This window comes from Zootermopsis nevadensis, unplaced genomic scaffold (assembly GCF_977971745.1).
Source record: "Zootermopsis nevadensis isolate Lab colony 2312 unplaced genomic scaffold, Znev_1.0 Znev_ptg000028l, whole genome shotgun sequence".
Classification (NCBI taxonomy): domain Eukaryota; kingdom Metazoa; phylum Arthropoda; class Insecta; order Blattodea; family Termopsidae; genus Zootermopsis; species Zootermopsis nevadensis.
Genome location: NW_028259160.1, coordinates 13,198,445 through 13,216,981, shown reverse-complemented (window position 1 = coordinate 13,216,981; position 18,537 = coordinate 13,198,445). Strand labels below are relative to the sequence as shown.

Sequence of the window (18,537 nt, the reverse complement as noted above, 5' to 3'; positions counted from 1 at the left end):
TGAAACGCGCAGAACCAGGTAGCAAACTGTCAGCTTCCTCTTTCTGCGCATCGTTCAACCGCCCAGAGGAACGTAATGTCGTTTCTGAGTTCGTGTCATGAGTTATGACGCTGTGTTTACTTTCTAATCTTTGGAACTCCCTCCATTATGCTTTCCCCACTTCCAGTTTTCCCCTTCTCTTTGCCATGACAAGCGCCACCTCCAGTACTATCACTTCTGTTGCTCCACTTTGTTTACAAAAATAACAACACTTCAGGCACCTACAGCCCTGTTATTTTACGGTGGATTCTAGATTTAAAACGCGCTGACAATTTTTCCCGGCACAACATAACAAACGGATCAATCAGAAGAATGTGTGTGTGTGCGCGTTTGCTGATAACGGCATAGCCTACGACTCTGGCCGAACACACCAAGTTCGTTTCTGTGATACTAGCCAGCCTAAAAACACTGGCCATAAACCACAAAGAAGCTATTGCAAACTCAGGAGCATATCAGGCACTTGTGCTATTAGGCGACAGGAGTTGAAATCAAAACTTTGTAGGCTACAAAAAATTGGGTTATATCCCAAGACATGGCAAGAATGAAATGTGGCAACTCTTGGCGTTTGTGCAGCCCAGTGAAGCAAAACCAGATATCCTAAAAACAATTATGAAATTATTTGCAATTTTATTAAGTTACAGTAAAGGCTTTTCACGGAAACAAAGCCCAGCGTGTGTGATGTTCGTTCATTTAGTAGTCATTGCAGCTTCAAGAAGCACCTTGATGACCCTTGAATTCAAGATGCTGATGGTAAAAGCGTTCATCCGACATCGACAGCTAACTTCAGCTGATCCAGATAGGTTCATATTCTTCCGGTCCGTCTAATGATACGTCACAGTATATAATGTTACACAGATTGTTTCATGTGTTGGGTGAATGTAATTGACTCCACGGGGTACAGCCGTCTTTTAAGTGGTAGTTGCTCACCTGGTCTAGAAAGTTAGGGGACCCAAAGGTTAATGACCGTATTTACATCAGCCCGCTGTTGGACCCTAAATCTTTCGTGTCCGGTTTGCATTCTCACTCCCTGTTTTCTGAGGATCCATTTTAATATTTGCCATTCATTTAGGGTTAGGTCTCCCAAGCTGTCTCTTTCCTTTGGGTTTTTCGACTGAAATTTTGAACGTATTTTTACCTCTCGGAAGCGAACTACGTGCTCTGCCTGTTTCATCCTCCTTGATTTGACAACCCTAACAGTCGACTGTAAATTATGAAGCTCCTCATTATGCAATTATTGTTCGTTATCTTTTCTCCCGAGGAGACAACCAGTTTGTTATCAGACACTGTCAATCTGCGTTATTTGGGGTGGGGGGGGAGGTTAGCGAAAACTTTGCGCATGTACACAAAATAATATGTACATTTAGTTTCAAGTAATTTAATTTGTACATTTTAGACACGTAGGTTAACATGTTTGCGGAATGGTATCAAGCATTTCCCTAATTTAAATTACCTGTAGCTTCTTCGTGAACGTAATTTTGATGTCTTACTGTACACAAATATATAAACTCTGCCACATTTTTGAACGAGTTAATTATCTTTATATTATTTCGTCGTACGTTGTAGTGACGGGATATGATGCTGCTTCGTGACGTGTTCGTGATATCCGCGTCCCTGATGACGTAATCACTCCTGACCCTAGATTCTAGATTCTTGCTACTGCTACAGTTGTTTGTTTGTTAACTTGTTTCTAAGCACCAAACGACGCCCATAAATGCAGGTGTCCCGAGATGATGTGTACACACAACCATTACATACGTCAGCAATGTGCGTGCATCTTTTTGGGACGTTCTGTATATATTCAGAACTCCGAATAAGTGTATACATTTATTTACCGATGTGGTGTACAGTAAGGACGTGCCAAATGATGCGTTCCTTTGTTCCCAATTCTCTTATTAACCGTTGACTATTCTCGCATGATAACCGTAAATTGAACTGTCGTCACAATCCATCACACGATAGATAATGCAAAATAAAGATTGTATGTGTGAAGCTTGAAGGAATTGTAGGAACGCAAATTCGAAACAGAAATAGAGTAGGCCTTTCGTTCGTGTTTTTAGATGATGCTGACTCCTTCGTTAATGTCCTTGTGAGTATTGGAGGGTAGGAACATTTTGTGGCCGACATGTGCGTTCTACCCAAATTGCAGTAAAAGATACGATAAGAACAGTGACCACATCCGTCTTTTCTGTGTCGTTGCTGACAACAGAAGCTTCCGCTGGTAGTCTTGTTCGGTGGGGAAAATGGCGTATAATGTTACGGTTCTACAACACACAGAGATGCTTCTCAACAAAGTAATCTGATCGCAGCTGTAAAATCGATTCTTGGGAAGTAGAGAACGTTTACATCATCACAATTACACAATCTTCCGTGTGTGGCGACGCCACTGACATAGCTCTGCGTTCTCTCTCTCGTATCAGAAGTCGTTCGTCGGTGATAGGTCAGAAATTGTTTGGACTGGGTCACAAGATCTCACCCATGGAAACATGACAGTATTTATGGTTTCTTGTACATGTGTTCGGAAAGCGACAATCGACGTTGCTTCATGGAGAACGTGCCATTGATACGAGATAAAAATTCACACACTCTCTCTCTCTCTCTCTCTCTCTCTCTCTCTCTCGGAGACTGTATATCGGAGGGGAACTTGGTATCTTACCCACTCCACCTTCCGTACTTCCCCTCCATCATTTAACCTGCCAGTCACTTCTCCTCTGACCCCGCCATGACTGATGCAAGTGTGGCCGAACCAAGCACCTGTTGGACAATTAGAAACCCCGATTACTGAATTGTGTCACATATCTCTGCGTATTGCTGTATAATTAGACGTGTCTGTATGGCAGATAAGTAAGAGTGTAGATGGAAGAGGCGTGTGAAGTATAGCAGTGCATCGAAGTTTGTTCGAATACCAGTATACGGGAAGTTCTTTTTTTTGTGGACAGCGGTCGGTTTGTTTGCACGATTAAATTGCTCGGTGGAGTGTGCCGTGTTGCTTATGCTACACGCGAGTTATTAGCAGTTGTGGACTTCTGCACAGATAGTTTTGGTGTTTCGACCAAAGAGTCGCCTTTTGCTGGCTGAGAAATTCTAACGAGAGAAGTGACGAAGGTAAGATTTCTAGAAACTGTAATGATTACAGTGCGTGTATAAAAAGTGAAGTAAGCAGGTGACGTGTTCCAGCGAAGTAATTCTGTAGTCTGTTTTCATTACAGTTATCGTTTGTATAGAGCTCTTAAATGTGGGTGTATTGTATACGTACTGTTGAATTTGACTTATTCTGTGTATTTAAGTGATGTAGGCGAAAATGACTGGGGTAAAATAAATGTTGAACCTATTTTGTGAGTTACTGAACGACGTTGTATATAGTTAGGTACAGAATTGTGATTTGCGAGTACCGGGAAGACAGTAGTCAGGCCTGCGTCACGATACTGGAAGATCTGAGGAAGTTCGCGAGAGTTATGAATCACTATTTTGAGTATTACACGTGTACTTAACATAAAATACTTAAATCTGAATGAATGAGTGAATAAATATTAGTAGCCCTACGCATGCCCACCTAAGTGTGCGTATGTGTGGCCTTAGTTTCTTTTTTGAGTTTTCGGTGGTGTCATAATTCTTCTAAACCAGTGATGACCAACCCACGAACTGTGTAAGCCTGTCAAGTTTTCAGTTAAGGCATACACTGATGTTACGAAAAAGAAACAATAGTAACTTCTTACTCTTGAAGTGCATTTGTCGCAGTTATAAACACGTTGTTGCCGAACTAATGTCACTAGTATCATAGTGTAGGGAGTCAGCTATATTTAGCTATATTCTATTTAGTATTCGCCATGCAGTATATACACACAATTTTTTTAAATAGACGATATACGTTATGATACTCTCTTTATTTTATTTTTCTTAGTTTTTGTATGACATGTTTCTTTTATATATTTAATTAATTTAAGTTGGGCTTCTTGACTGCAATTGTCACGCACGCTCAAATCTGTTGTTGATAAACTTGAAACAGCAGTTGTCTTATGTATGCCCGTGCTTGAAATAAGAGCTATGTAGACTTATGAAATGTAGATGATGAGGTCATTGTAAATGCCTGAGGTCATTGTAAATGCCAACCGTACTGATAGTAGGATGGATGGACGAATTAATTCCGCTTTTGCAGTCCTGTTGCATGATTTTCATAGCCAGCAATGCTGGAGAACACATGACAGACGGTGTTGTAACCGGTAGTACCATATATGTCCACACTAAATAGTACATCTCGTAACCTTGAAGACAGTCTTGTATCGGTATTGGATATGTGACAAACTGGGATCAGCGCAAATGCAAATTAATCAAGATGCGATGTTTGGTCAAATTTAAGAACGGTTAAGGCGTTCCCTGTAGTAAAACACGTAGATTTGGTAGTAGTAGGCAACTTTAATTTGAAACCCACATGTCAATGTCTTCTTTAAATAACCTGTAGGCCTGCCTCCTAAGTACCTGTATTTAAAATATGGCAAAATGTTTCCTTTCTTTGATACTAACTCCATGGAAAAAGAGTCCTTTCTGCGTAAGGTAAATTGCAACGTTTAAATGATCCCACCACTGAATTCTATCTTGAGCCACTAGAATCCAGTTCACACCCTTGTAACATATTTCTTTAAGAGTTATTTTTCTGTCACCTCTCTTCTGCGCCTAGATCTCTGCAGTGATCTCTTCCTTTCGAATGTTCCAGATTATTATCGAACCTGCGATCTCTAGCTGGCCGAAACGTGCGTCACTGCCCCAGTCTCCCCTTACATATTAGAAAAATATATATACTGAGAGGGTTTTGGAGACGCCGGTAAATAAATTCGTTATGATGTCAGTGGCGAATTAAGAATGGAAATTTAATTCACGATAACAGAGCTCTAGGACTCGATATTATTAATACAAAATTTCGCCGGTGTGATGATCCTGAAGTAACCCAAATCTGTATGAACAATTTTAATATTGCCATCTCTTCTGCTCTTTCGTTCAATGATACCAACTTGCGTGTCTGTTCAATCTCAGCAGCCCTGAATGGACCGTCCCAGCAATTGTAGGCAATATTTACGTATAATGACATGATTTTTGTGCATAAGTCACAGTTTACATTGTAAACATCAAGATTTTGGTGTTAATGCATACAGAAGCTATTGATATGCTAATAATGTTCCAGGAACTTGTAAATTTGTACAACCTTTAACCGAATGATACTTCGTCGACTTATACCTAATACTAGCGACAAATAATCATTAGCGAAATAAAAATAGCTTGTTTTATTAATTCACGGGAATGACACTGTGGGAGCAGTCCGTCGTAAAACTGTAATTCTACGATTTACGACTTCTTAATGTACAATATAAAAGTGGAAATGAACATTCCCTAACACAGAGAGTTCTGTGAATGATCGCTGCTTGTGTATCTGACGAAGGAATTTTCTGCTGTCATGAAATGCAAAATACGTCTCGTGTACCACAAAAGCCTGACGTCTCTTTCTATTCTGAGCCAGTTCTATCCCTACAGCTCTTGATTATTTTGCATACCGTCATTCTAACCTACAACCAAGAGGCGTGTCCTTTTACTAAAATTGGGTCTCTCGTGCAGTACACCTTCGGTTCCTAGTGTCGAGTCTGAAGCCTACGTGGGAGCGACAAGGCTGGATTTTTCTTCCTGCAGTTAATTGTTAAAATGAACTCTTGGGATCAGTTTCTCTTATGTAAACGTCACCGTAGTGTTGGCATAAGCTGTTACCGTGGCTAAAGTTCCTGCTTCATATTCGGGGGTTTCGAGTACACACGTCAGACCGGAAACCAGCTACACTGGTTGATATTTTTCGTAGCTTTATTTAGTCCCGCAAGAAAATGCAGAGACTGTGCTTTCAGGTTTTCCACAAAAGGTTGCTCATTTGTCATCGTGCTGTTCGATGTTATAACCAGTAACGTAACGCAGTTCATAGAAAATCATTGAATGAGGATGCATAAAACAGTGAGCTCTGAAGTTGTCTATTTTTAAACTTCGTGTCATGAAGACGTGAGGTGGGTTTCTTATCGCGGGACTGGTTGAAGGTTAGTGAGTGGTCATTTTCGTATTTCGTCCGCTTTACACTTGGCACTCAGTGGGAGTGGTCGTGCCATAGCTAAGGCGGTTAGTTGACGGCTTTTCACCTCGGAGGCCGGAATCGCACCTAGATCTGTTCATATATAACTTTTGGTGGACAAAATGGCACTGGGATCGGTTTTTTATCTGAGTTCTTCCGTTTTTCCCTGTCAATATGATTCCACCGTTGCCCCATATTCACTCGTGTATCATTTTGGGAGGGGGGGGGGCAGTGGGTCCGTTAGAAAACCACTTCCACAGAAATATGGTCTCATCCGATCGCAAATTAACTACAATGAGTGGGGGTTATGGGCAGCCCCTGATTCAAGCTGGACCTCGAAACGAAGATAAAGATGCCTGCCTCTTCAGAGAATCGAACTTCGGTCGTCCAGCCGGTAGCCAGTCACATTTCTCACTCAGTTGTCCCAACTTCTGATAATAACTGAATATGAGGAAATGTAGTGATTTTGTTTGTGGTATATGTGAAATGAGATGTGAACGTGATTATAAGACGCATGTCGAAGGAAAATGACACGGCCTGTTTGGAGGTACTGCCTCGATATAATAACTGGGGAGACAGTAAGATCTCAGTCAGTAGCCTGCATCCGGTAACATGGTCGATATTCAAATTGCCTGCCTCCAGAGTAGAAGTATTGGTGTTGCTACACCAGCTTTCTCGGTCGTTAAATAAACCTGTATTCAATAAATCAAGGTCCTCAAGTTCGTTCAGGACCAACGGGCGCAGGAGGAATGTCTTAGAATAATTAATCTGAATAACCATTGCACCTGTTTTGCTACATCTTATGTTTTGAGTCGAGTGGAAAGGTGTGTCCCAACGGAGTACATATTGCTCTCCAAATGAAGTTATAACTGAGTATTTTGCATTTCATTAAGTATTCATTACTAAAGCATGTTTCAAATAGAGTTATATATCATAATATGGTCTGTATATTATGCCAGGTAGAAATTTTCTGTACGAGAATCCGGTCTTGATAAATTTGATGAACTCGGATTTTTGGCTTCGTGTAAAGTGGGCTTATAGAATTGACTATCTTTTAGTGCGGGCTTCCCGTAGGTCTGTCAGATTCAATGAAAATCCAGTGAGAATTATGGGTGACGAAAGATGCGGACGGTCAAGCAGATCTCCTCTTTCAAACGTTTATTTGTTAGTTTTATGCGAAGAATCGTGACTGGGCTGGGTTACTGAACTTCAGTGGGCACCAGAAATGAGATATTGGCTAGTAGAGTAGCATGCAGTAGTGTAACATTCTTCATGGGAACATAATCTGTCTTGGTACACAGAAATTGCATTACTTCTAGAAATATTCGACCAAGGTGTTCACAGGCACACACGAGCATGAACTGGACAAGCGCTCCTTTGTGTCAGGTGTTACTTTATATTTTTTCTCTTAAAAAGGCTTTTGCCCTTTGGGCGAAACATTCGCTAGGGTGATAAGACCGCTAATTCTTTTTCTCGAATGTTCGTGAATACATTATGCTAATTTGTACGTAGAACGTTTGTGCTATGTGTGAACGCACACTGAGAGACAGACGAGGAAACCTCGTTACCAGATACTGTCTGCAGATTTTAATAATAACATGTTCACATTTGAAACGTAGAAATCGTGTATGAATATGAACTTAAATTTATGGCCCAGTCAAAGTATAAGTGATACAAATAACATTAGTTTTCTTTCAGTTTTTCAGTAAAAATGCCACGGTAGTAACTTAAATACGCCATGACCAATCATACATTTCCCTGTACATTCAGAGCGTTTCCATTGCATAGGGCATGTCAAAATATCTGTCCCTGATATTTTGTAAAATGTTAGTTTTTACGGCGAGAAGTTGACAGCTTCCACCAAAGATTCAGGCTAATCTGTTCTTGCTCTTCAGTAATTTCGAGGCTGTGTCAATCCGTAATTTGAGGGCGCGCCCAACCGTTGTGACAAGACGCAGAGTCGAAAAAACGTCGTTATGGACTCTAGCATCATTGACAAGGGTTGTGTTTGACAGGCTTGAATATAATTGTAAGATTTGAGGTTTTCACAGCTGTGAGTATGAAGATTTCCGTCATCAGGGCGATTCATCGCCCTGATGACGGAGGCAGTATGACCTCTGAAACGTTGGTAAACATCGACCAGACTACACAGCGCAACAACCCAGAAGACAGAAGTCTTCATACTAAGAATCGCCCTGATGACGGAGGCAGTATGACCTCAGAAACGTTGGTAAACATCGACCAGACTACACAGCGCAACAACCCAGAAGACAGAAATCTTGAATATACTTCACGGGCAAATGCTTTGTAGGCTGTGGTTTTGGGAAGAATATTTCAAGAGCACGGAAAGGAGGTAAATTTCTGTAGGATACCTTTTTTTAAGATAACTGGCGCAATTTATATTGATGTGCCATTGTCTTACTTGTTTCAGGTATGTTCAAGAAATGGCTGTGGTGATATGTTGGTGTTTTCTTTACAATGGTCACATATTGGCAACCGGAGAAATGGTGAGTCCCCATTTCAACTGGTATAGAAGTGTCAGGTCAGCTGTGAAAGATCCAAAAGAGTGTAACTTCTGACACAAGTTGCTTGGTAAACGGAAACACCTTTCATTCGTTACACGCTTAAGTGACGTAGAGAGTTTCCATCACATTGGATGGAGTGTGATTAATAGCTAGCGTCATTCGGATTCTTGGGTATAAATGTGATAAACCAATGTTTAAGCGATTCTTAAAAAAAGATCTATCATTAAAATGACTGTCGGAAAAGAGCGGAGGATTATGTGTACGTGGATGAGAGGATAATAAAATATACTTTTATAACTCGGATATGTACTGTATTCACCTGGCTCAGAACTCGGGACAGCGGCTGACTTTTGTGAATATTGAATTCTTTCAAAGGCGGGGAATTTTCGTGACCAGCTGCGCGATTGTCACCTTTTAGATGATTTAATTTACTATTTCGTATAGGGGCGGAGACAAATTGCGTTTCTCGTATGTTTCTACAATGTGTAGTCCCACTTTTTTTTTCTGGATTAGTGGCGACAATGACCTTATGAACGGAACAGGATTAAGCAGGAAACTGCTGTGGTTTGTTCAAGGTGTTAAGTCAGCAACCGCCTGTACAAACTGAGGGAAATATTCCCAGTATTTGGTCACTGGCGAGTATTACAAAACACAGCCTTTCTATGTGTTTAGACATATTTCTCGTCGTCTTTCGTACAGAATTTGAGATCATACCATTCTTTTAACGTGTTCTTTCTTACTTGTCTACAGTGTCGTATAGTCTGTTATTAGTGAAAATTTCAACAGCAGTGTTTTTCGTGGCAAACATGCAACAAAGTCCTCATATACTTCAAATCATTCTTGTATTTATAAGGACTTTCGTACGTAAAGGGCACAGAACCAAATGAAGTGTTCGTTTTAATGACATTAAGTTTTGCTATGCTGCGAGTTACGAGCTGTTTTTATTCGCCTGGTGTCCACATCGTGTTGTAACGTCATATGATTTTGTTGTGACCTTAAGGAATGCAATTCGGTGGCAGACAGGGTTTGATACCGAACAGTGAACTGTAATAGGTTTCATCTGGCAGAATTATTTTTTAGAAATTAATCGATTGTTTTTATTTATCATTAGAATTTGTTCGAAACTGTATGGACATTGAAGTATATTTAATGTTTCTTATAGGCGTGTGTTTACATAGGCATATGCTTGGGGCTTCATATAAGCCTATAGTGTATTATCGACTCCAAGTTTCTCACGTAAGATTGGCCTGGAAATAGGCTGTCCTGTCTGAGGTTTTCGTAGTTTTTCTCAATTCCTCCCGGAAGATGCTGGAATAGTACCATAAATTAGGCAAAGACTGTCATTCATCATCCTACCATTTGATACTGTACAGTCTGAGCAATTTACAGCGATGTTAAATAAATCACATGTAAATAAGTCATAAAAACACGTCATTGCACAAAGCTCGCAGATGGGTTACGTAACGTAAAACTTACGGAAAGAAGTAATAATAGGAATTTTGTTTTGAAGCAGAAATACAGAAACATTCTGCAGCCTTGCATCCAGACAAAAATGAACGCAGTGCACTCCCCCCCCCCCCCCCCCAACCAGGAATGTTTTTCCATATAATATTTACACGTTAAACAAACAGGAACTTGTGTTCTTTGTCTTGCGCGAGCCGAAGCTGTGTCTTCCCGTACATGTGTCACAGATAAAACATTCTTTAGTTTAGGATGTAAGAACTCGTGTCGTTCACTTTAATGCGATATTGTAATCGCAGAGAAATTTTTATTCGTTCTGTGAGGTGAAAACTTTCTGACCGTCTCTATACACAAAGGGATCGAATTCAGTCTGTACATAATTTAGCAAGAAAAACACTTAGGATGACTGTCTTCTAGGTTGTTGCTTCATGTAGTCCGGTAGAAGTTTAACGACGTTTCGGATTTGCTTGTTTTAGCCCTGTAGATGGAAACTGTTTCTCCTAAACGTCGGCATCTGCCGACGAGTCTGCTAGGCGTCAAAACCTAGAATATTATCATAATTAACAGCAATATTCTCGTTATGTTAGCTCAGTAATTCAAATTTTATGGACTGCGTAGTACGCTGGGCGCCATTTGTCCCAGTTTCATTTTCTGCTCAAGCTGCTGTCGCGTTCTTGCCCGCCGCCAGTTAAAGCCAGAGATCACGATATCCTGACGATCAGTTCTGCAGAATATTTATTTGATTCATTATGACCCATTCTCCCCTGGATCTGTCAGTATTTCTACTTTCACTGGCGGTGCAGTCGCTTGCCTTCGCCTTGAAACATGTAAAGCAATAAACTGATTATCTAACAGAAGTAATTGAGGAGCTGCCTTACAAAACCGGATTTGTCCGGGTGCGCCCAATCTTTTTTTTTCGGTGTTCTATTGGAGTGCAGACAAGTTCACTTTTAAATTTGCTTGGGGCGTTTGAGGTATTTCCATTTGTACATTTTAAAATTTCGATGTTTTGCTTTTGTTCATGCTATTACACGATTTATAAGTGGAAACACTTTGTAGCCTGTATTTATTCCTTTACCATGCTTCGATTTATTTACCATAGACGAATTATCAAAGGAACACACGAGTAGCCCTGTTTATTTTGTGAACGACAGTAATTTTAAGCATTACGTAATTAAGAACTTCATAATTTGCACTCTTAATCAAATATGTGTTATAGGCGAATCAAGATGAGTGTATCACGTAACGTGCATGGGAAAGATGATCATTGTATACAGTTTTTTAGTCTAAAACCCTAAGCAAAGAGCCCACTTGTTAGAAGTAGGCGTAGATGGGAGGATCATATTAAAATGTGCCTAAGAGAAGTAGGATGTGTGGATGAATTATTGCTTCATATCCAAGGTACACTATCTTGATCTTCGGAAATGTGAATTTTGGAGTAGGGTAGGTCAGTGTATTCAACCTTTTTTGTTCGCGTGCCCCCAGATATAATTTCTCTTCAACTTTGTACCCCCAAAGTCGTTGGTGTATAATTCAAGTTCTACATAATATATAATCTACATCTAAAATAAATTAAATAAATTACATTACTGATTATTCAGTGTTTATTATAAAATAATATTTTTTTTTTAAATTTCACGTACCCCCTAAGATGTCTTCGCGTACCCCAGGTTGAATACCACTGGGGTAGGTCACACTGTGTGTTGTTATTGTTAATAAGTTACAATTAAATCACACCAGTTATGTAATTCAAATTAGAAGACAAGAAATGCATACTAAATATTGATGGGAATCCTGTTCGAAATCGGTGAGGAGATTCGAAGATCTTTGGGTGGTAGATTGCTGCTAGCTCAGGATCGCGTTCAGTGACAGGCTTAGTGTTGGCGGGTTCTGATGCCACAAAGTCAGTTTACTTAGAAACGGAATGAGACAGGATTGCTCCAGGGTTGACGATGTCATCCAATTTACCGAACTTCGCTGAAGAGCCTGCCAATACTTCACGACGGTGACCGAAGAATGAGGCAGGAGGCGAACACCTGTGTGTGTGTAGGTAAACACACACCTGGCCTGAAAGAAAAACAGCTGTGTGGAACTTATTGGTCAAGTATTTTACAGCTATAAGCGGCGTTTCAAAACTACTAATTCAGTTTTGGTTTTACTGGGCGAATAGTTTCATTGCCGCGTTGAAATGCAGTATTTCGAACATTTTTTCGTCGTATTTTAATGCTTAAATGTTTATAATTTTCAAGTTTTCAGTTCATAATCATCTTGTGTTAATATTTGCCTCATCGTAAGGGTAGAATGTGTTTTAGAACAAAGTGCTGAGGAAAATATGTTGAATTCATTAATTTTTATGGTAGGTTTAATGCGAACTGCAGTCAGTTGGCAGCAAAGCTAGGTCGTAACACTCACACGAGCTTACGTAACGCGAGAAATTGTCTGATTGTGCCTTCGTCTTCGTCTTCAGGTTGCTGTACCCTGAGGACGAGGCTGGTAGCCTGAAAAGAATTTATTCTACTTATAATCTTGGTTCTTTCGTAGCTTCTTGAGACACGTTTAACTCCGTTTCAGTGACCATCCTCGGTCTCGACACTGAAATTATTTATTTTAACGAGTCATTACGAGTCATGCGAGTCAATCTGTCGGGCAGTACTGCACTGAATGCTGGTTGGTGTTTCACAATCACAGACGCAAAATCACAAAAAAAAACTTTGATCTTCTGATGAAGTGTACTTTACTCTTGGCGGTTATAAAAACACAGAGTGACGAAAGCAGGAATGTCCCTCCTTCGTGACCTCTGCATTGGAGTGTACAATGTGGACCGTGCCGACCTCTTCAAACGTCTTATGAAATACAGAGAAAAGTTAACAAGAACAAACAATCCTCTCGACGAGCCGTCCTCTTCCAGCGTGACCGGACGTTTCGTGGCGTTCCCGTGTTTACCCGTCTATCTATCGATATGGCAAGGTTGTGTTGTTTCATAGTGACGTATGCACTAGTGTCAGGTTCCCTACACTCAATCGAATCTTGTGATCAGTTTGAAAGAATGAAGTGTGTTGTCCCATATCTAACTTGAATTGTATATTACGAACGTCGTTAAATAGGATCTGAAGTTTCCGCGACGCTGAGACCGAAGATGAATATCTTCTGGATTGTAAAAAGAAATTAAGGTAGAAAATGTGGTTCGACGAAGTAAATAACTCAATAAATGTTATGTTGGTTTCATTGAAATGATTCACTCTTTGTATCGTGTGTGTGGGGTCGACTGAAGTGTTTGTCAGGGCACAAAGGTGAGGAGCTGCTGGCTCGGCAGCGTGTTATCGGCATCCTGTCGATCACACGTGGCTGTGGCATTCGTCTCTTAAAGCGTACTAATAATAAGTATATGGCGACAAAACTTTGTAGGATTTGAGGTTTTCACGGCGGTGAGTCCGAAGATGACTTCTTATGACTTGTAACACTACAACCCAGAATACAGCTATAAGTTCAAACAACTGGGATCGAAGTTGATAAATGAAAACTCGGGGAACCGTTTACAGCCGTTTGTATATCAGCCTGCCATCTATGAACCTAAAGATGAAGATATTTAATATAATTTAGTATAATTTTATGTTCTATGTGGATGGAGACCGCTGGGGAGACCTAGACGTAGATGGGAGGATAATATCAGGCGGTATCTATGGGAGATAGGAGTTGAAGACGATTGGATTTTACTGGCTCAGAACAGGTACCGGTGGAGGTCTTTGGTTAATTCGTTGATGAACTTTCGTATTCCTTAAGCCAGCTAGTTAGTTATGAATCTTGGTCTCTCACGTTAAGGGCAGAAGACAGGCGGGAGGTGCTTGTGAACGGTGCGAAGGAGAATATTTAGACCGAAGAAGGGGGGAGTGACTGGAGGCTGGAGAAAATTACAACTTGAGGAGCTCCGTAATTTTTACTGTTCACCAAATATGATCAGGATGATCATATCATGGAGGATAAGATGGACTTGGCCTATAACACGTTTGAGGAAGATGAGAGCGACATTTCTGGTCATCCCCAAAATTGAGTCTTATGGTCAGTAAGATTATAAACCCGTGTTCCATCGATCTGAAATGGAAATGTTTAAATTTAATACATGTTTAACCACTTTCACTGTAGGATAATGGCTAATTCATTATTTATTGTTTTCCGACACACGTTATCAAATGAAAGGAAAAGACTGGCCTAACATGCCACTCGCTCTGAATGCCGTGAGAATCAGTAAGTGGTCACAAATAACTATCAAATTGTATATGAAGAAAAAGAAATTCGAAATAAGAACCCGGTTGTGAGACGTGCTATTTTTTATCTCTACCACAACCACAAACCACGAAATGACTCAAATTTCGAACTGGAATAGATTTCATGCATCAGTAGTTCTCATATTCTGCCCCTTCGTTGCATCAAGTACACTGGCATCGGCGTAAGATGGTGTGGGGAGGGCGCGGAGGTAAAAGGCAGAGCAAGTTACGGAAATGGCTCGCAAATTCACGGACCGATAAAAGGACATTGGATACCCCCGAGTACCGATTCCCTATCTGCCTCACAAATAATAGTAACAGCCTGATGGTCTCATAATTGCTCGCAGTCAAAACATGGCCCTGTTAAGTGTATGCTACGGTTTGCAAATCGACGCATTTATGCGTTTTTTCTAAGTCGGAAAGAAGAGCCATCAATCACATGCATTGAACATTCGTAATTAAATATTATGCGTGAGGCCGTTTGAAATGATTTGTGATGCCCAAAGATCTGGAGGTTACGCCGTCTAATCTGGTAGAAGTTTACCGACGTTTCAGAGGTCCTTTCTGCCTCCATCATCAGGGCGATGAGTACTATTTCCTGCAGTAAGCCGATCCCCTGTATAAGGGTCCCAACAGAATTTCTCAAGGGAATCATGTTTGAGAAGTTAATTCTCAATCGAAATATGCCAAGGGTCCATATTCAAAATGCGTTAAAGGAGGCGTGGAGGATAGTTTGTTTATATGTTAGCATGAAATGAAAGTGTCATACGGTATGGAAACTCACATGTTGTTGAAATGCTGCCAAAGACAACGGCGTATTGATTTTTGCACTTCCTGGTTAGTATATATTTGCTGCTTCTACTTGCAAAGGTTGTTAGTTTTAGTTACTTGTGTGAAAGTTACACGAGAAGATGGATAGAACATACACAGTGTAACATTCCGACTAAATATCGCATCTGAAGGACTGTCTGATTAGCGCCATGTAATTGACCTTGCAGTAAATGGGTCCAAAGCCAAGTCTGTATTTAGAGATTAATGTGAATTTTGGAAGTTAGCTCGAAGTCATCTAAGGTTTCAGATCTTGAAATCTGTCTCAAGTTGGCGATATTGTTTTCACAGTAATTTGTTTATATCAAGGCACCGATATGTTGCCGCATTTGATTTAACATTTTCAAAAGGAAAACACACCTTGGGCAAGGCCGTGGTCTAGGCAACACGGAGTTTTTCTCCGTGGCATCCCAACAATTACTCCATTCACACACAGAAGAAGGCAACGGCAAACCACTTCTGGATCATCTGCCAAGAACGTATATGAACAGGTCCCAGTCCGAGAAAAGGATGGAAGGATTCTGTTCATATGGACCTGTCGTCAGACAGAACACTAAATAAATTTAAAAAATCTAAAATTTATGTAACTTCTACATAAGCATTGTTAAAGTTTCCACGTTAATACAGAAGACGGAAAAGAAACACTTAAGAAACCACATCAGAAATGTACCTTGTGTAAAAGATTCTTCTAAATGTTATAAAGATGGCGTCTTGCTTTACATATTGCTTCTCTTTTGAACTATTCTCCGTTGTTCTGTATATTAAAATGAAGCCATGGCGTTTCAAAGGTTGCTCCTTCCTTTTATTTGTATCACAAGTTTACATTACGTTAATGTAAACCGAGATAAACAAATTCATGCTACTAAGTCTCAGCTTAGTGGTAGTTATGCTAAGATTTTCCGTGGATTTCCGCAGTTCCTTCAGAAAATTTTCCGGTTAATGCATCCATATTCTCCGTGATAGCTTTTTTTTAGCAGCATTTCCAATTAATCACTCACGGGACAGTAAACGCTGCATGTCATATGCAGTCTACTCCAATGGAGTACACATACAAAATTCTTTCTTTCCAAATTTTCATATCGTTTTGATTTTGATGTTCATTCATTGCAGATAGAAAGTTGTTGTTGAAATAAAATTGCAAACCATACACAGGCCGCTCCCGCTCTCACTAACCGTTACGTTTTGGAGGGAGATCATAAAGCGATTCGCTCGATGATCGCTCTGATGATGGACGTAGCATGTACCTCCGAAACGTCGTAATTGTTACGAGCCTACGCGGTGCTACGTTGAGAACCTGAGAGCTCGCCAAATAATAACAGTAAAGATTTTCAGTAACTGAAGTATTCTTGTTTGCGCGTAAACGTAACTGTCTCTCTCCTAAGTTTGTAAACGTGCCACGAATTTGACCCCGCAGACCAACCAACCGCCCTTCAAGCCGGTTGTTCAGGTCGCAGGTGATAATGGATATCTAATCTTTTCTCCCTCCTTCCCTCCCTGCCAACTGCAGTGGCGGACTGGCAGTCCATTGGTACTGGTAGCCTACTTAGAAATATTCTACACTTCTTCCAAGCTACGTATTCCCACTTCACGAAAGTGCAAATCTAGCCCCTAAGATCATATCTCGACCCGGAGTCGGACTGTGCTGATTCAGGTGTTTCGTGGTTCTGTTCAGTCCCTCCCCTTCTTCATATCTTTTCTAAATAGTTTCTTTAAGTCCTGTTATTCGACGCTGTAGAGTCTGAGATATTGACAGCGTTGTTAATTTAATAAAAGAATTTAAAGATGGAAACAGAGTCAAGATTAGAGAGGCCTGTTTCGCAACGTGATTGCGTATGGAACGTGCATCAAATTGTAAGCTGTAATGTCTGCATTATCTCACTGTGTTGCTACCTTGCAGCGATGTTGACATAAAAACAATAAATAGTCTTATATAAACGTCGGATATGTCACAGATAATACATATAGCTTTCACAGAATTAGCCTGTTCATAAACGCTTATGTTGAGAGCAACTAAAATATCTACGTTTCTTAAAAGTGAAAATTATGTAATATGGTATAGTACATTAATGTTGAACATGTATCACAAATAGGAAATATGAATAATTTAGTAAGATTTCAGGTTCCTAAGTGAGCTTCTTCAGAAGTTTATCGAAGTTTCGGAGGTTCTTACTGCCTCCATCATCAGGGCGATTTGCCCTGGTGGTGGAGGGAGCAAGGACCTGTGAAACGTTGGTAAACTTCTACCAGACTACACAGCGCAACATCCCAGAATACAGTAATATCTAAACTAAAATTTCCTTCAGCCTTTCATTTCCTTTCCTCATACTGAGATCACTTGTGCACAAATCTATGAGTATCCGTTTTTCATCAGAATCTCTTACTTCAGGTATTTCTGAAGCAGTGTATGCATCTTAAATGTGCTGAACAAAGAGACAGCGACAACTAAAGAAATTAATGGCTGATGCTGATGAAATGCAGACGTAGACACGTTCCATGCTGTTTTAATTAATACGCAGTGAACTGAAGACTGCAGAAAGCGAGAACATGCATTATGTATTTTATTTTACGGAGATGTAGATTTTGTCTAATGTAGTTATTTTTGTACTGTCGTAATTCTTTATCATTCCATCACACCCATTCCATTAGAGGCAGGAAACACCCAAATAATGCATATGGATTCTGTCCTGCAGTATTACTTATGGATGAATTCGGAACTAACTGGTTAAAGTCAATTATAGAAACCGGGGTCATCGTCATTTTATTTGTGAGACGGATTTATAACTTTTCCATGACCTCGCAATGGAGGATTCTTTTCAATGTGACAGGTACTTGGCAGTGTGCGTCTAAGTCCAAGCTTATTATACACTTGGCAGCATTGAGAATTTCTTGATAAGCTGTGACATTACGTCGGATTTAAACCAAATCTCGTCTACTTCTTTACCAGAATATGCAACTGCAGGGAGCGGAGCGTTCATCTCACTTTCTTAGCCCAGCTAGCACTCAGAGGGGGGGAGGGGGGGGGGAGAAAAACAAATAGTGTTATGTCTGTCTTTCGTTATTCAGTGGTACTCGTATATTGCAACCAGACATTCAGGTGCTCGCGACGAGTGTAAGCCTGAACTAGCTGGCTAACATCTGGCTTTTGTTCTCTATTCTTTATTTCTTTCTTTTCAAGCGAAGTGCAATTTGGCAGTCCATTCTTGCAGCATGTGTTAATGAACTTCAGTCGGCCTGTCTGATGTAGCACATCCAAGACAATTAATAATTTTTCTTTTAGAAGGAAGGCCTTGGCAGTCGCGTTTACAACATCCCTTGACCGCGATATGAG

At 40.4% G+C, this 18,537-nt stretch overlaps 1 protein-coding gene across 2 annotated transcripts in view; it reads left to right on the top strand.

Annotated features, from left to right (window-relative positions):
* The first annotated feature begins 1,360 nt into the window (after positions 1-1,360).
* The window catches only part of Samuel (SAM-motif ubiquitously expressed punctatedly localized protein), a 235,900-nt gene continuing 218,723 nt past the window's right edge, over positions 1,361-18,537 (top strand). Inside the window, exons 1-2 of one of the 2 annotated variants that reach the window (XM_087357656.1) lie at positions 1,361-3,141; positions 8,565-8,640. In XM_087357656.1, coding sequence (XP_087213782.1) covers positions 8,612-8,640 — 29 coding nt within the window. In that variant the 5' untranslated portion in view covers positions 1,361-3,141; positions 8,565-8,611. The remainder of the gene's footprint in view (positions 3,142-8,564; positions 8,641-18,537) is intronic. The other variant, XM_022070106.2, reaches the window with a different exon arrangement.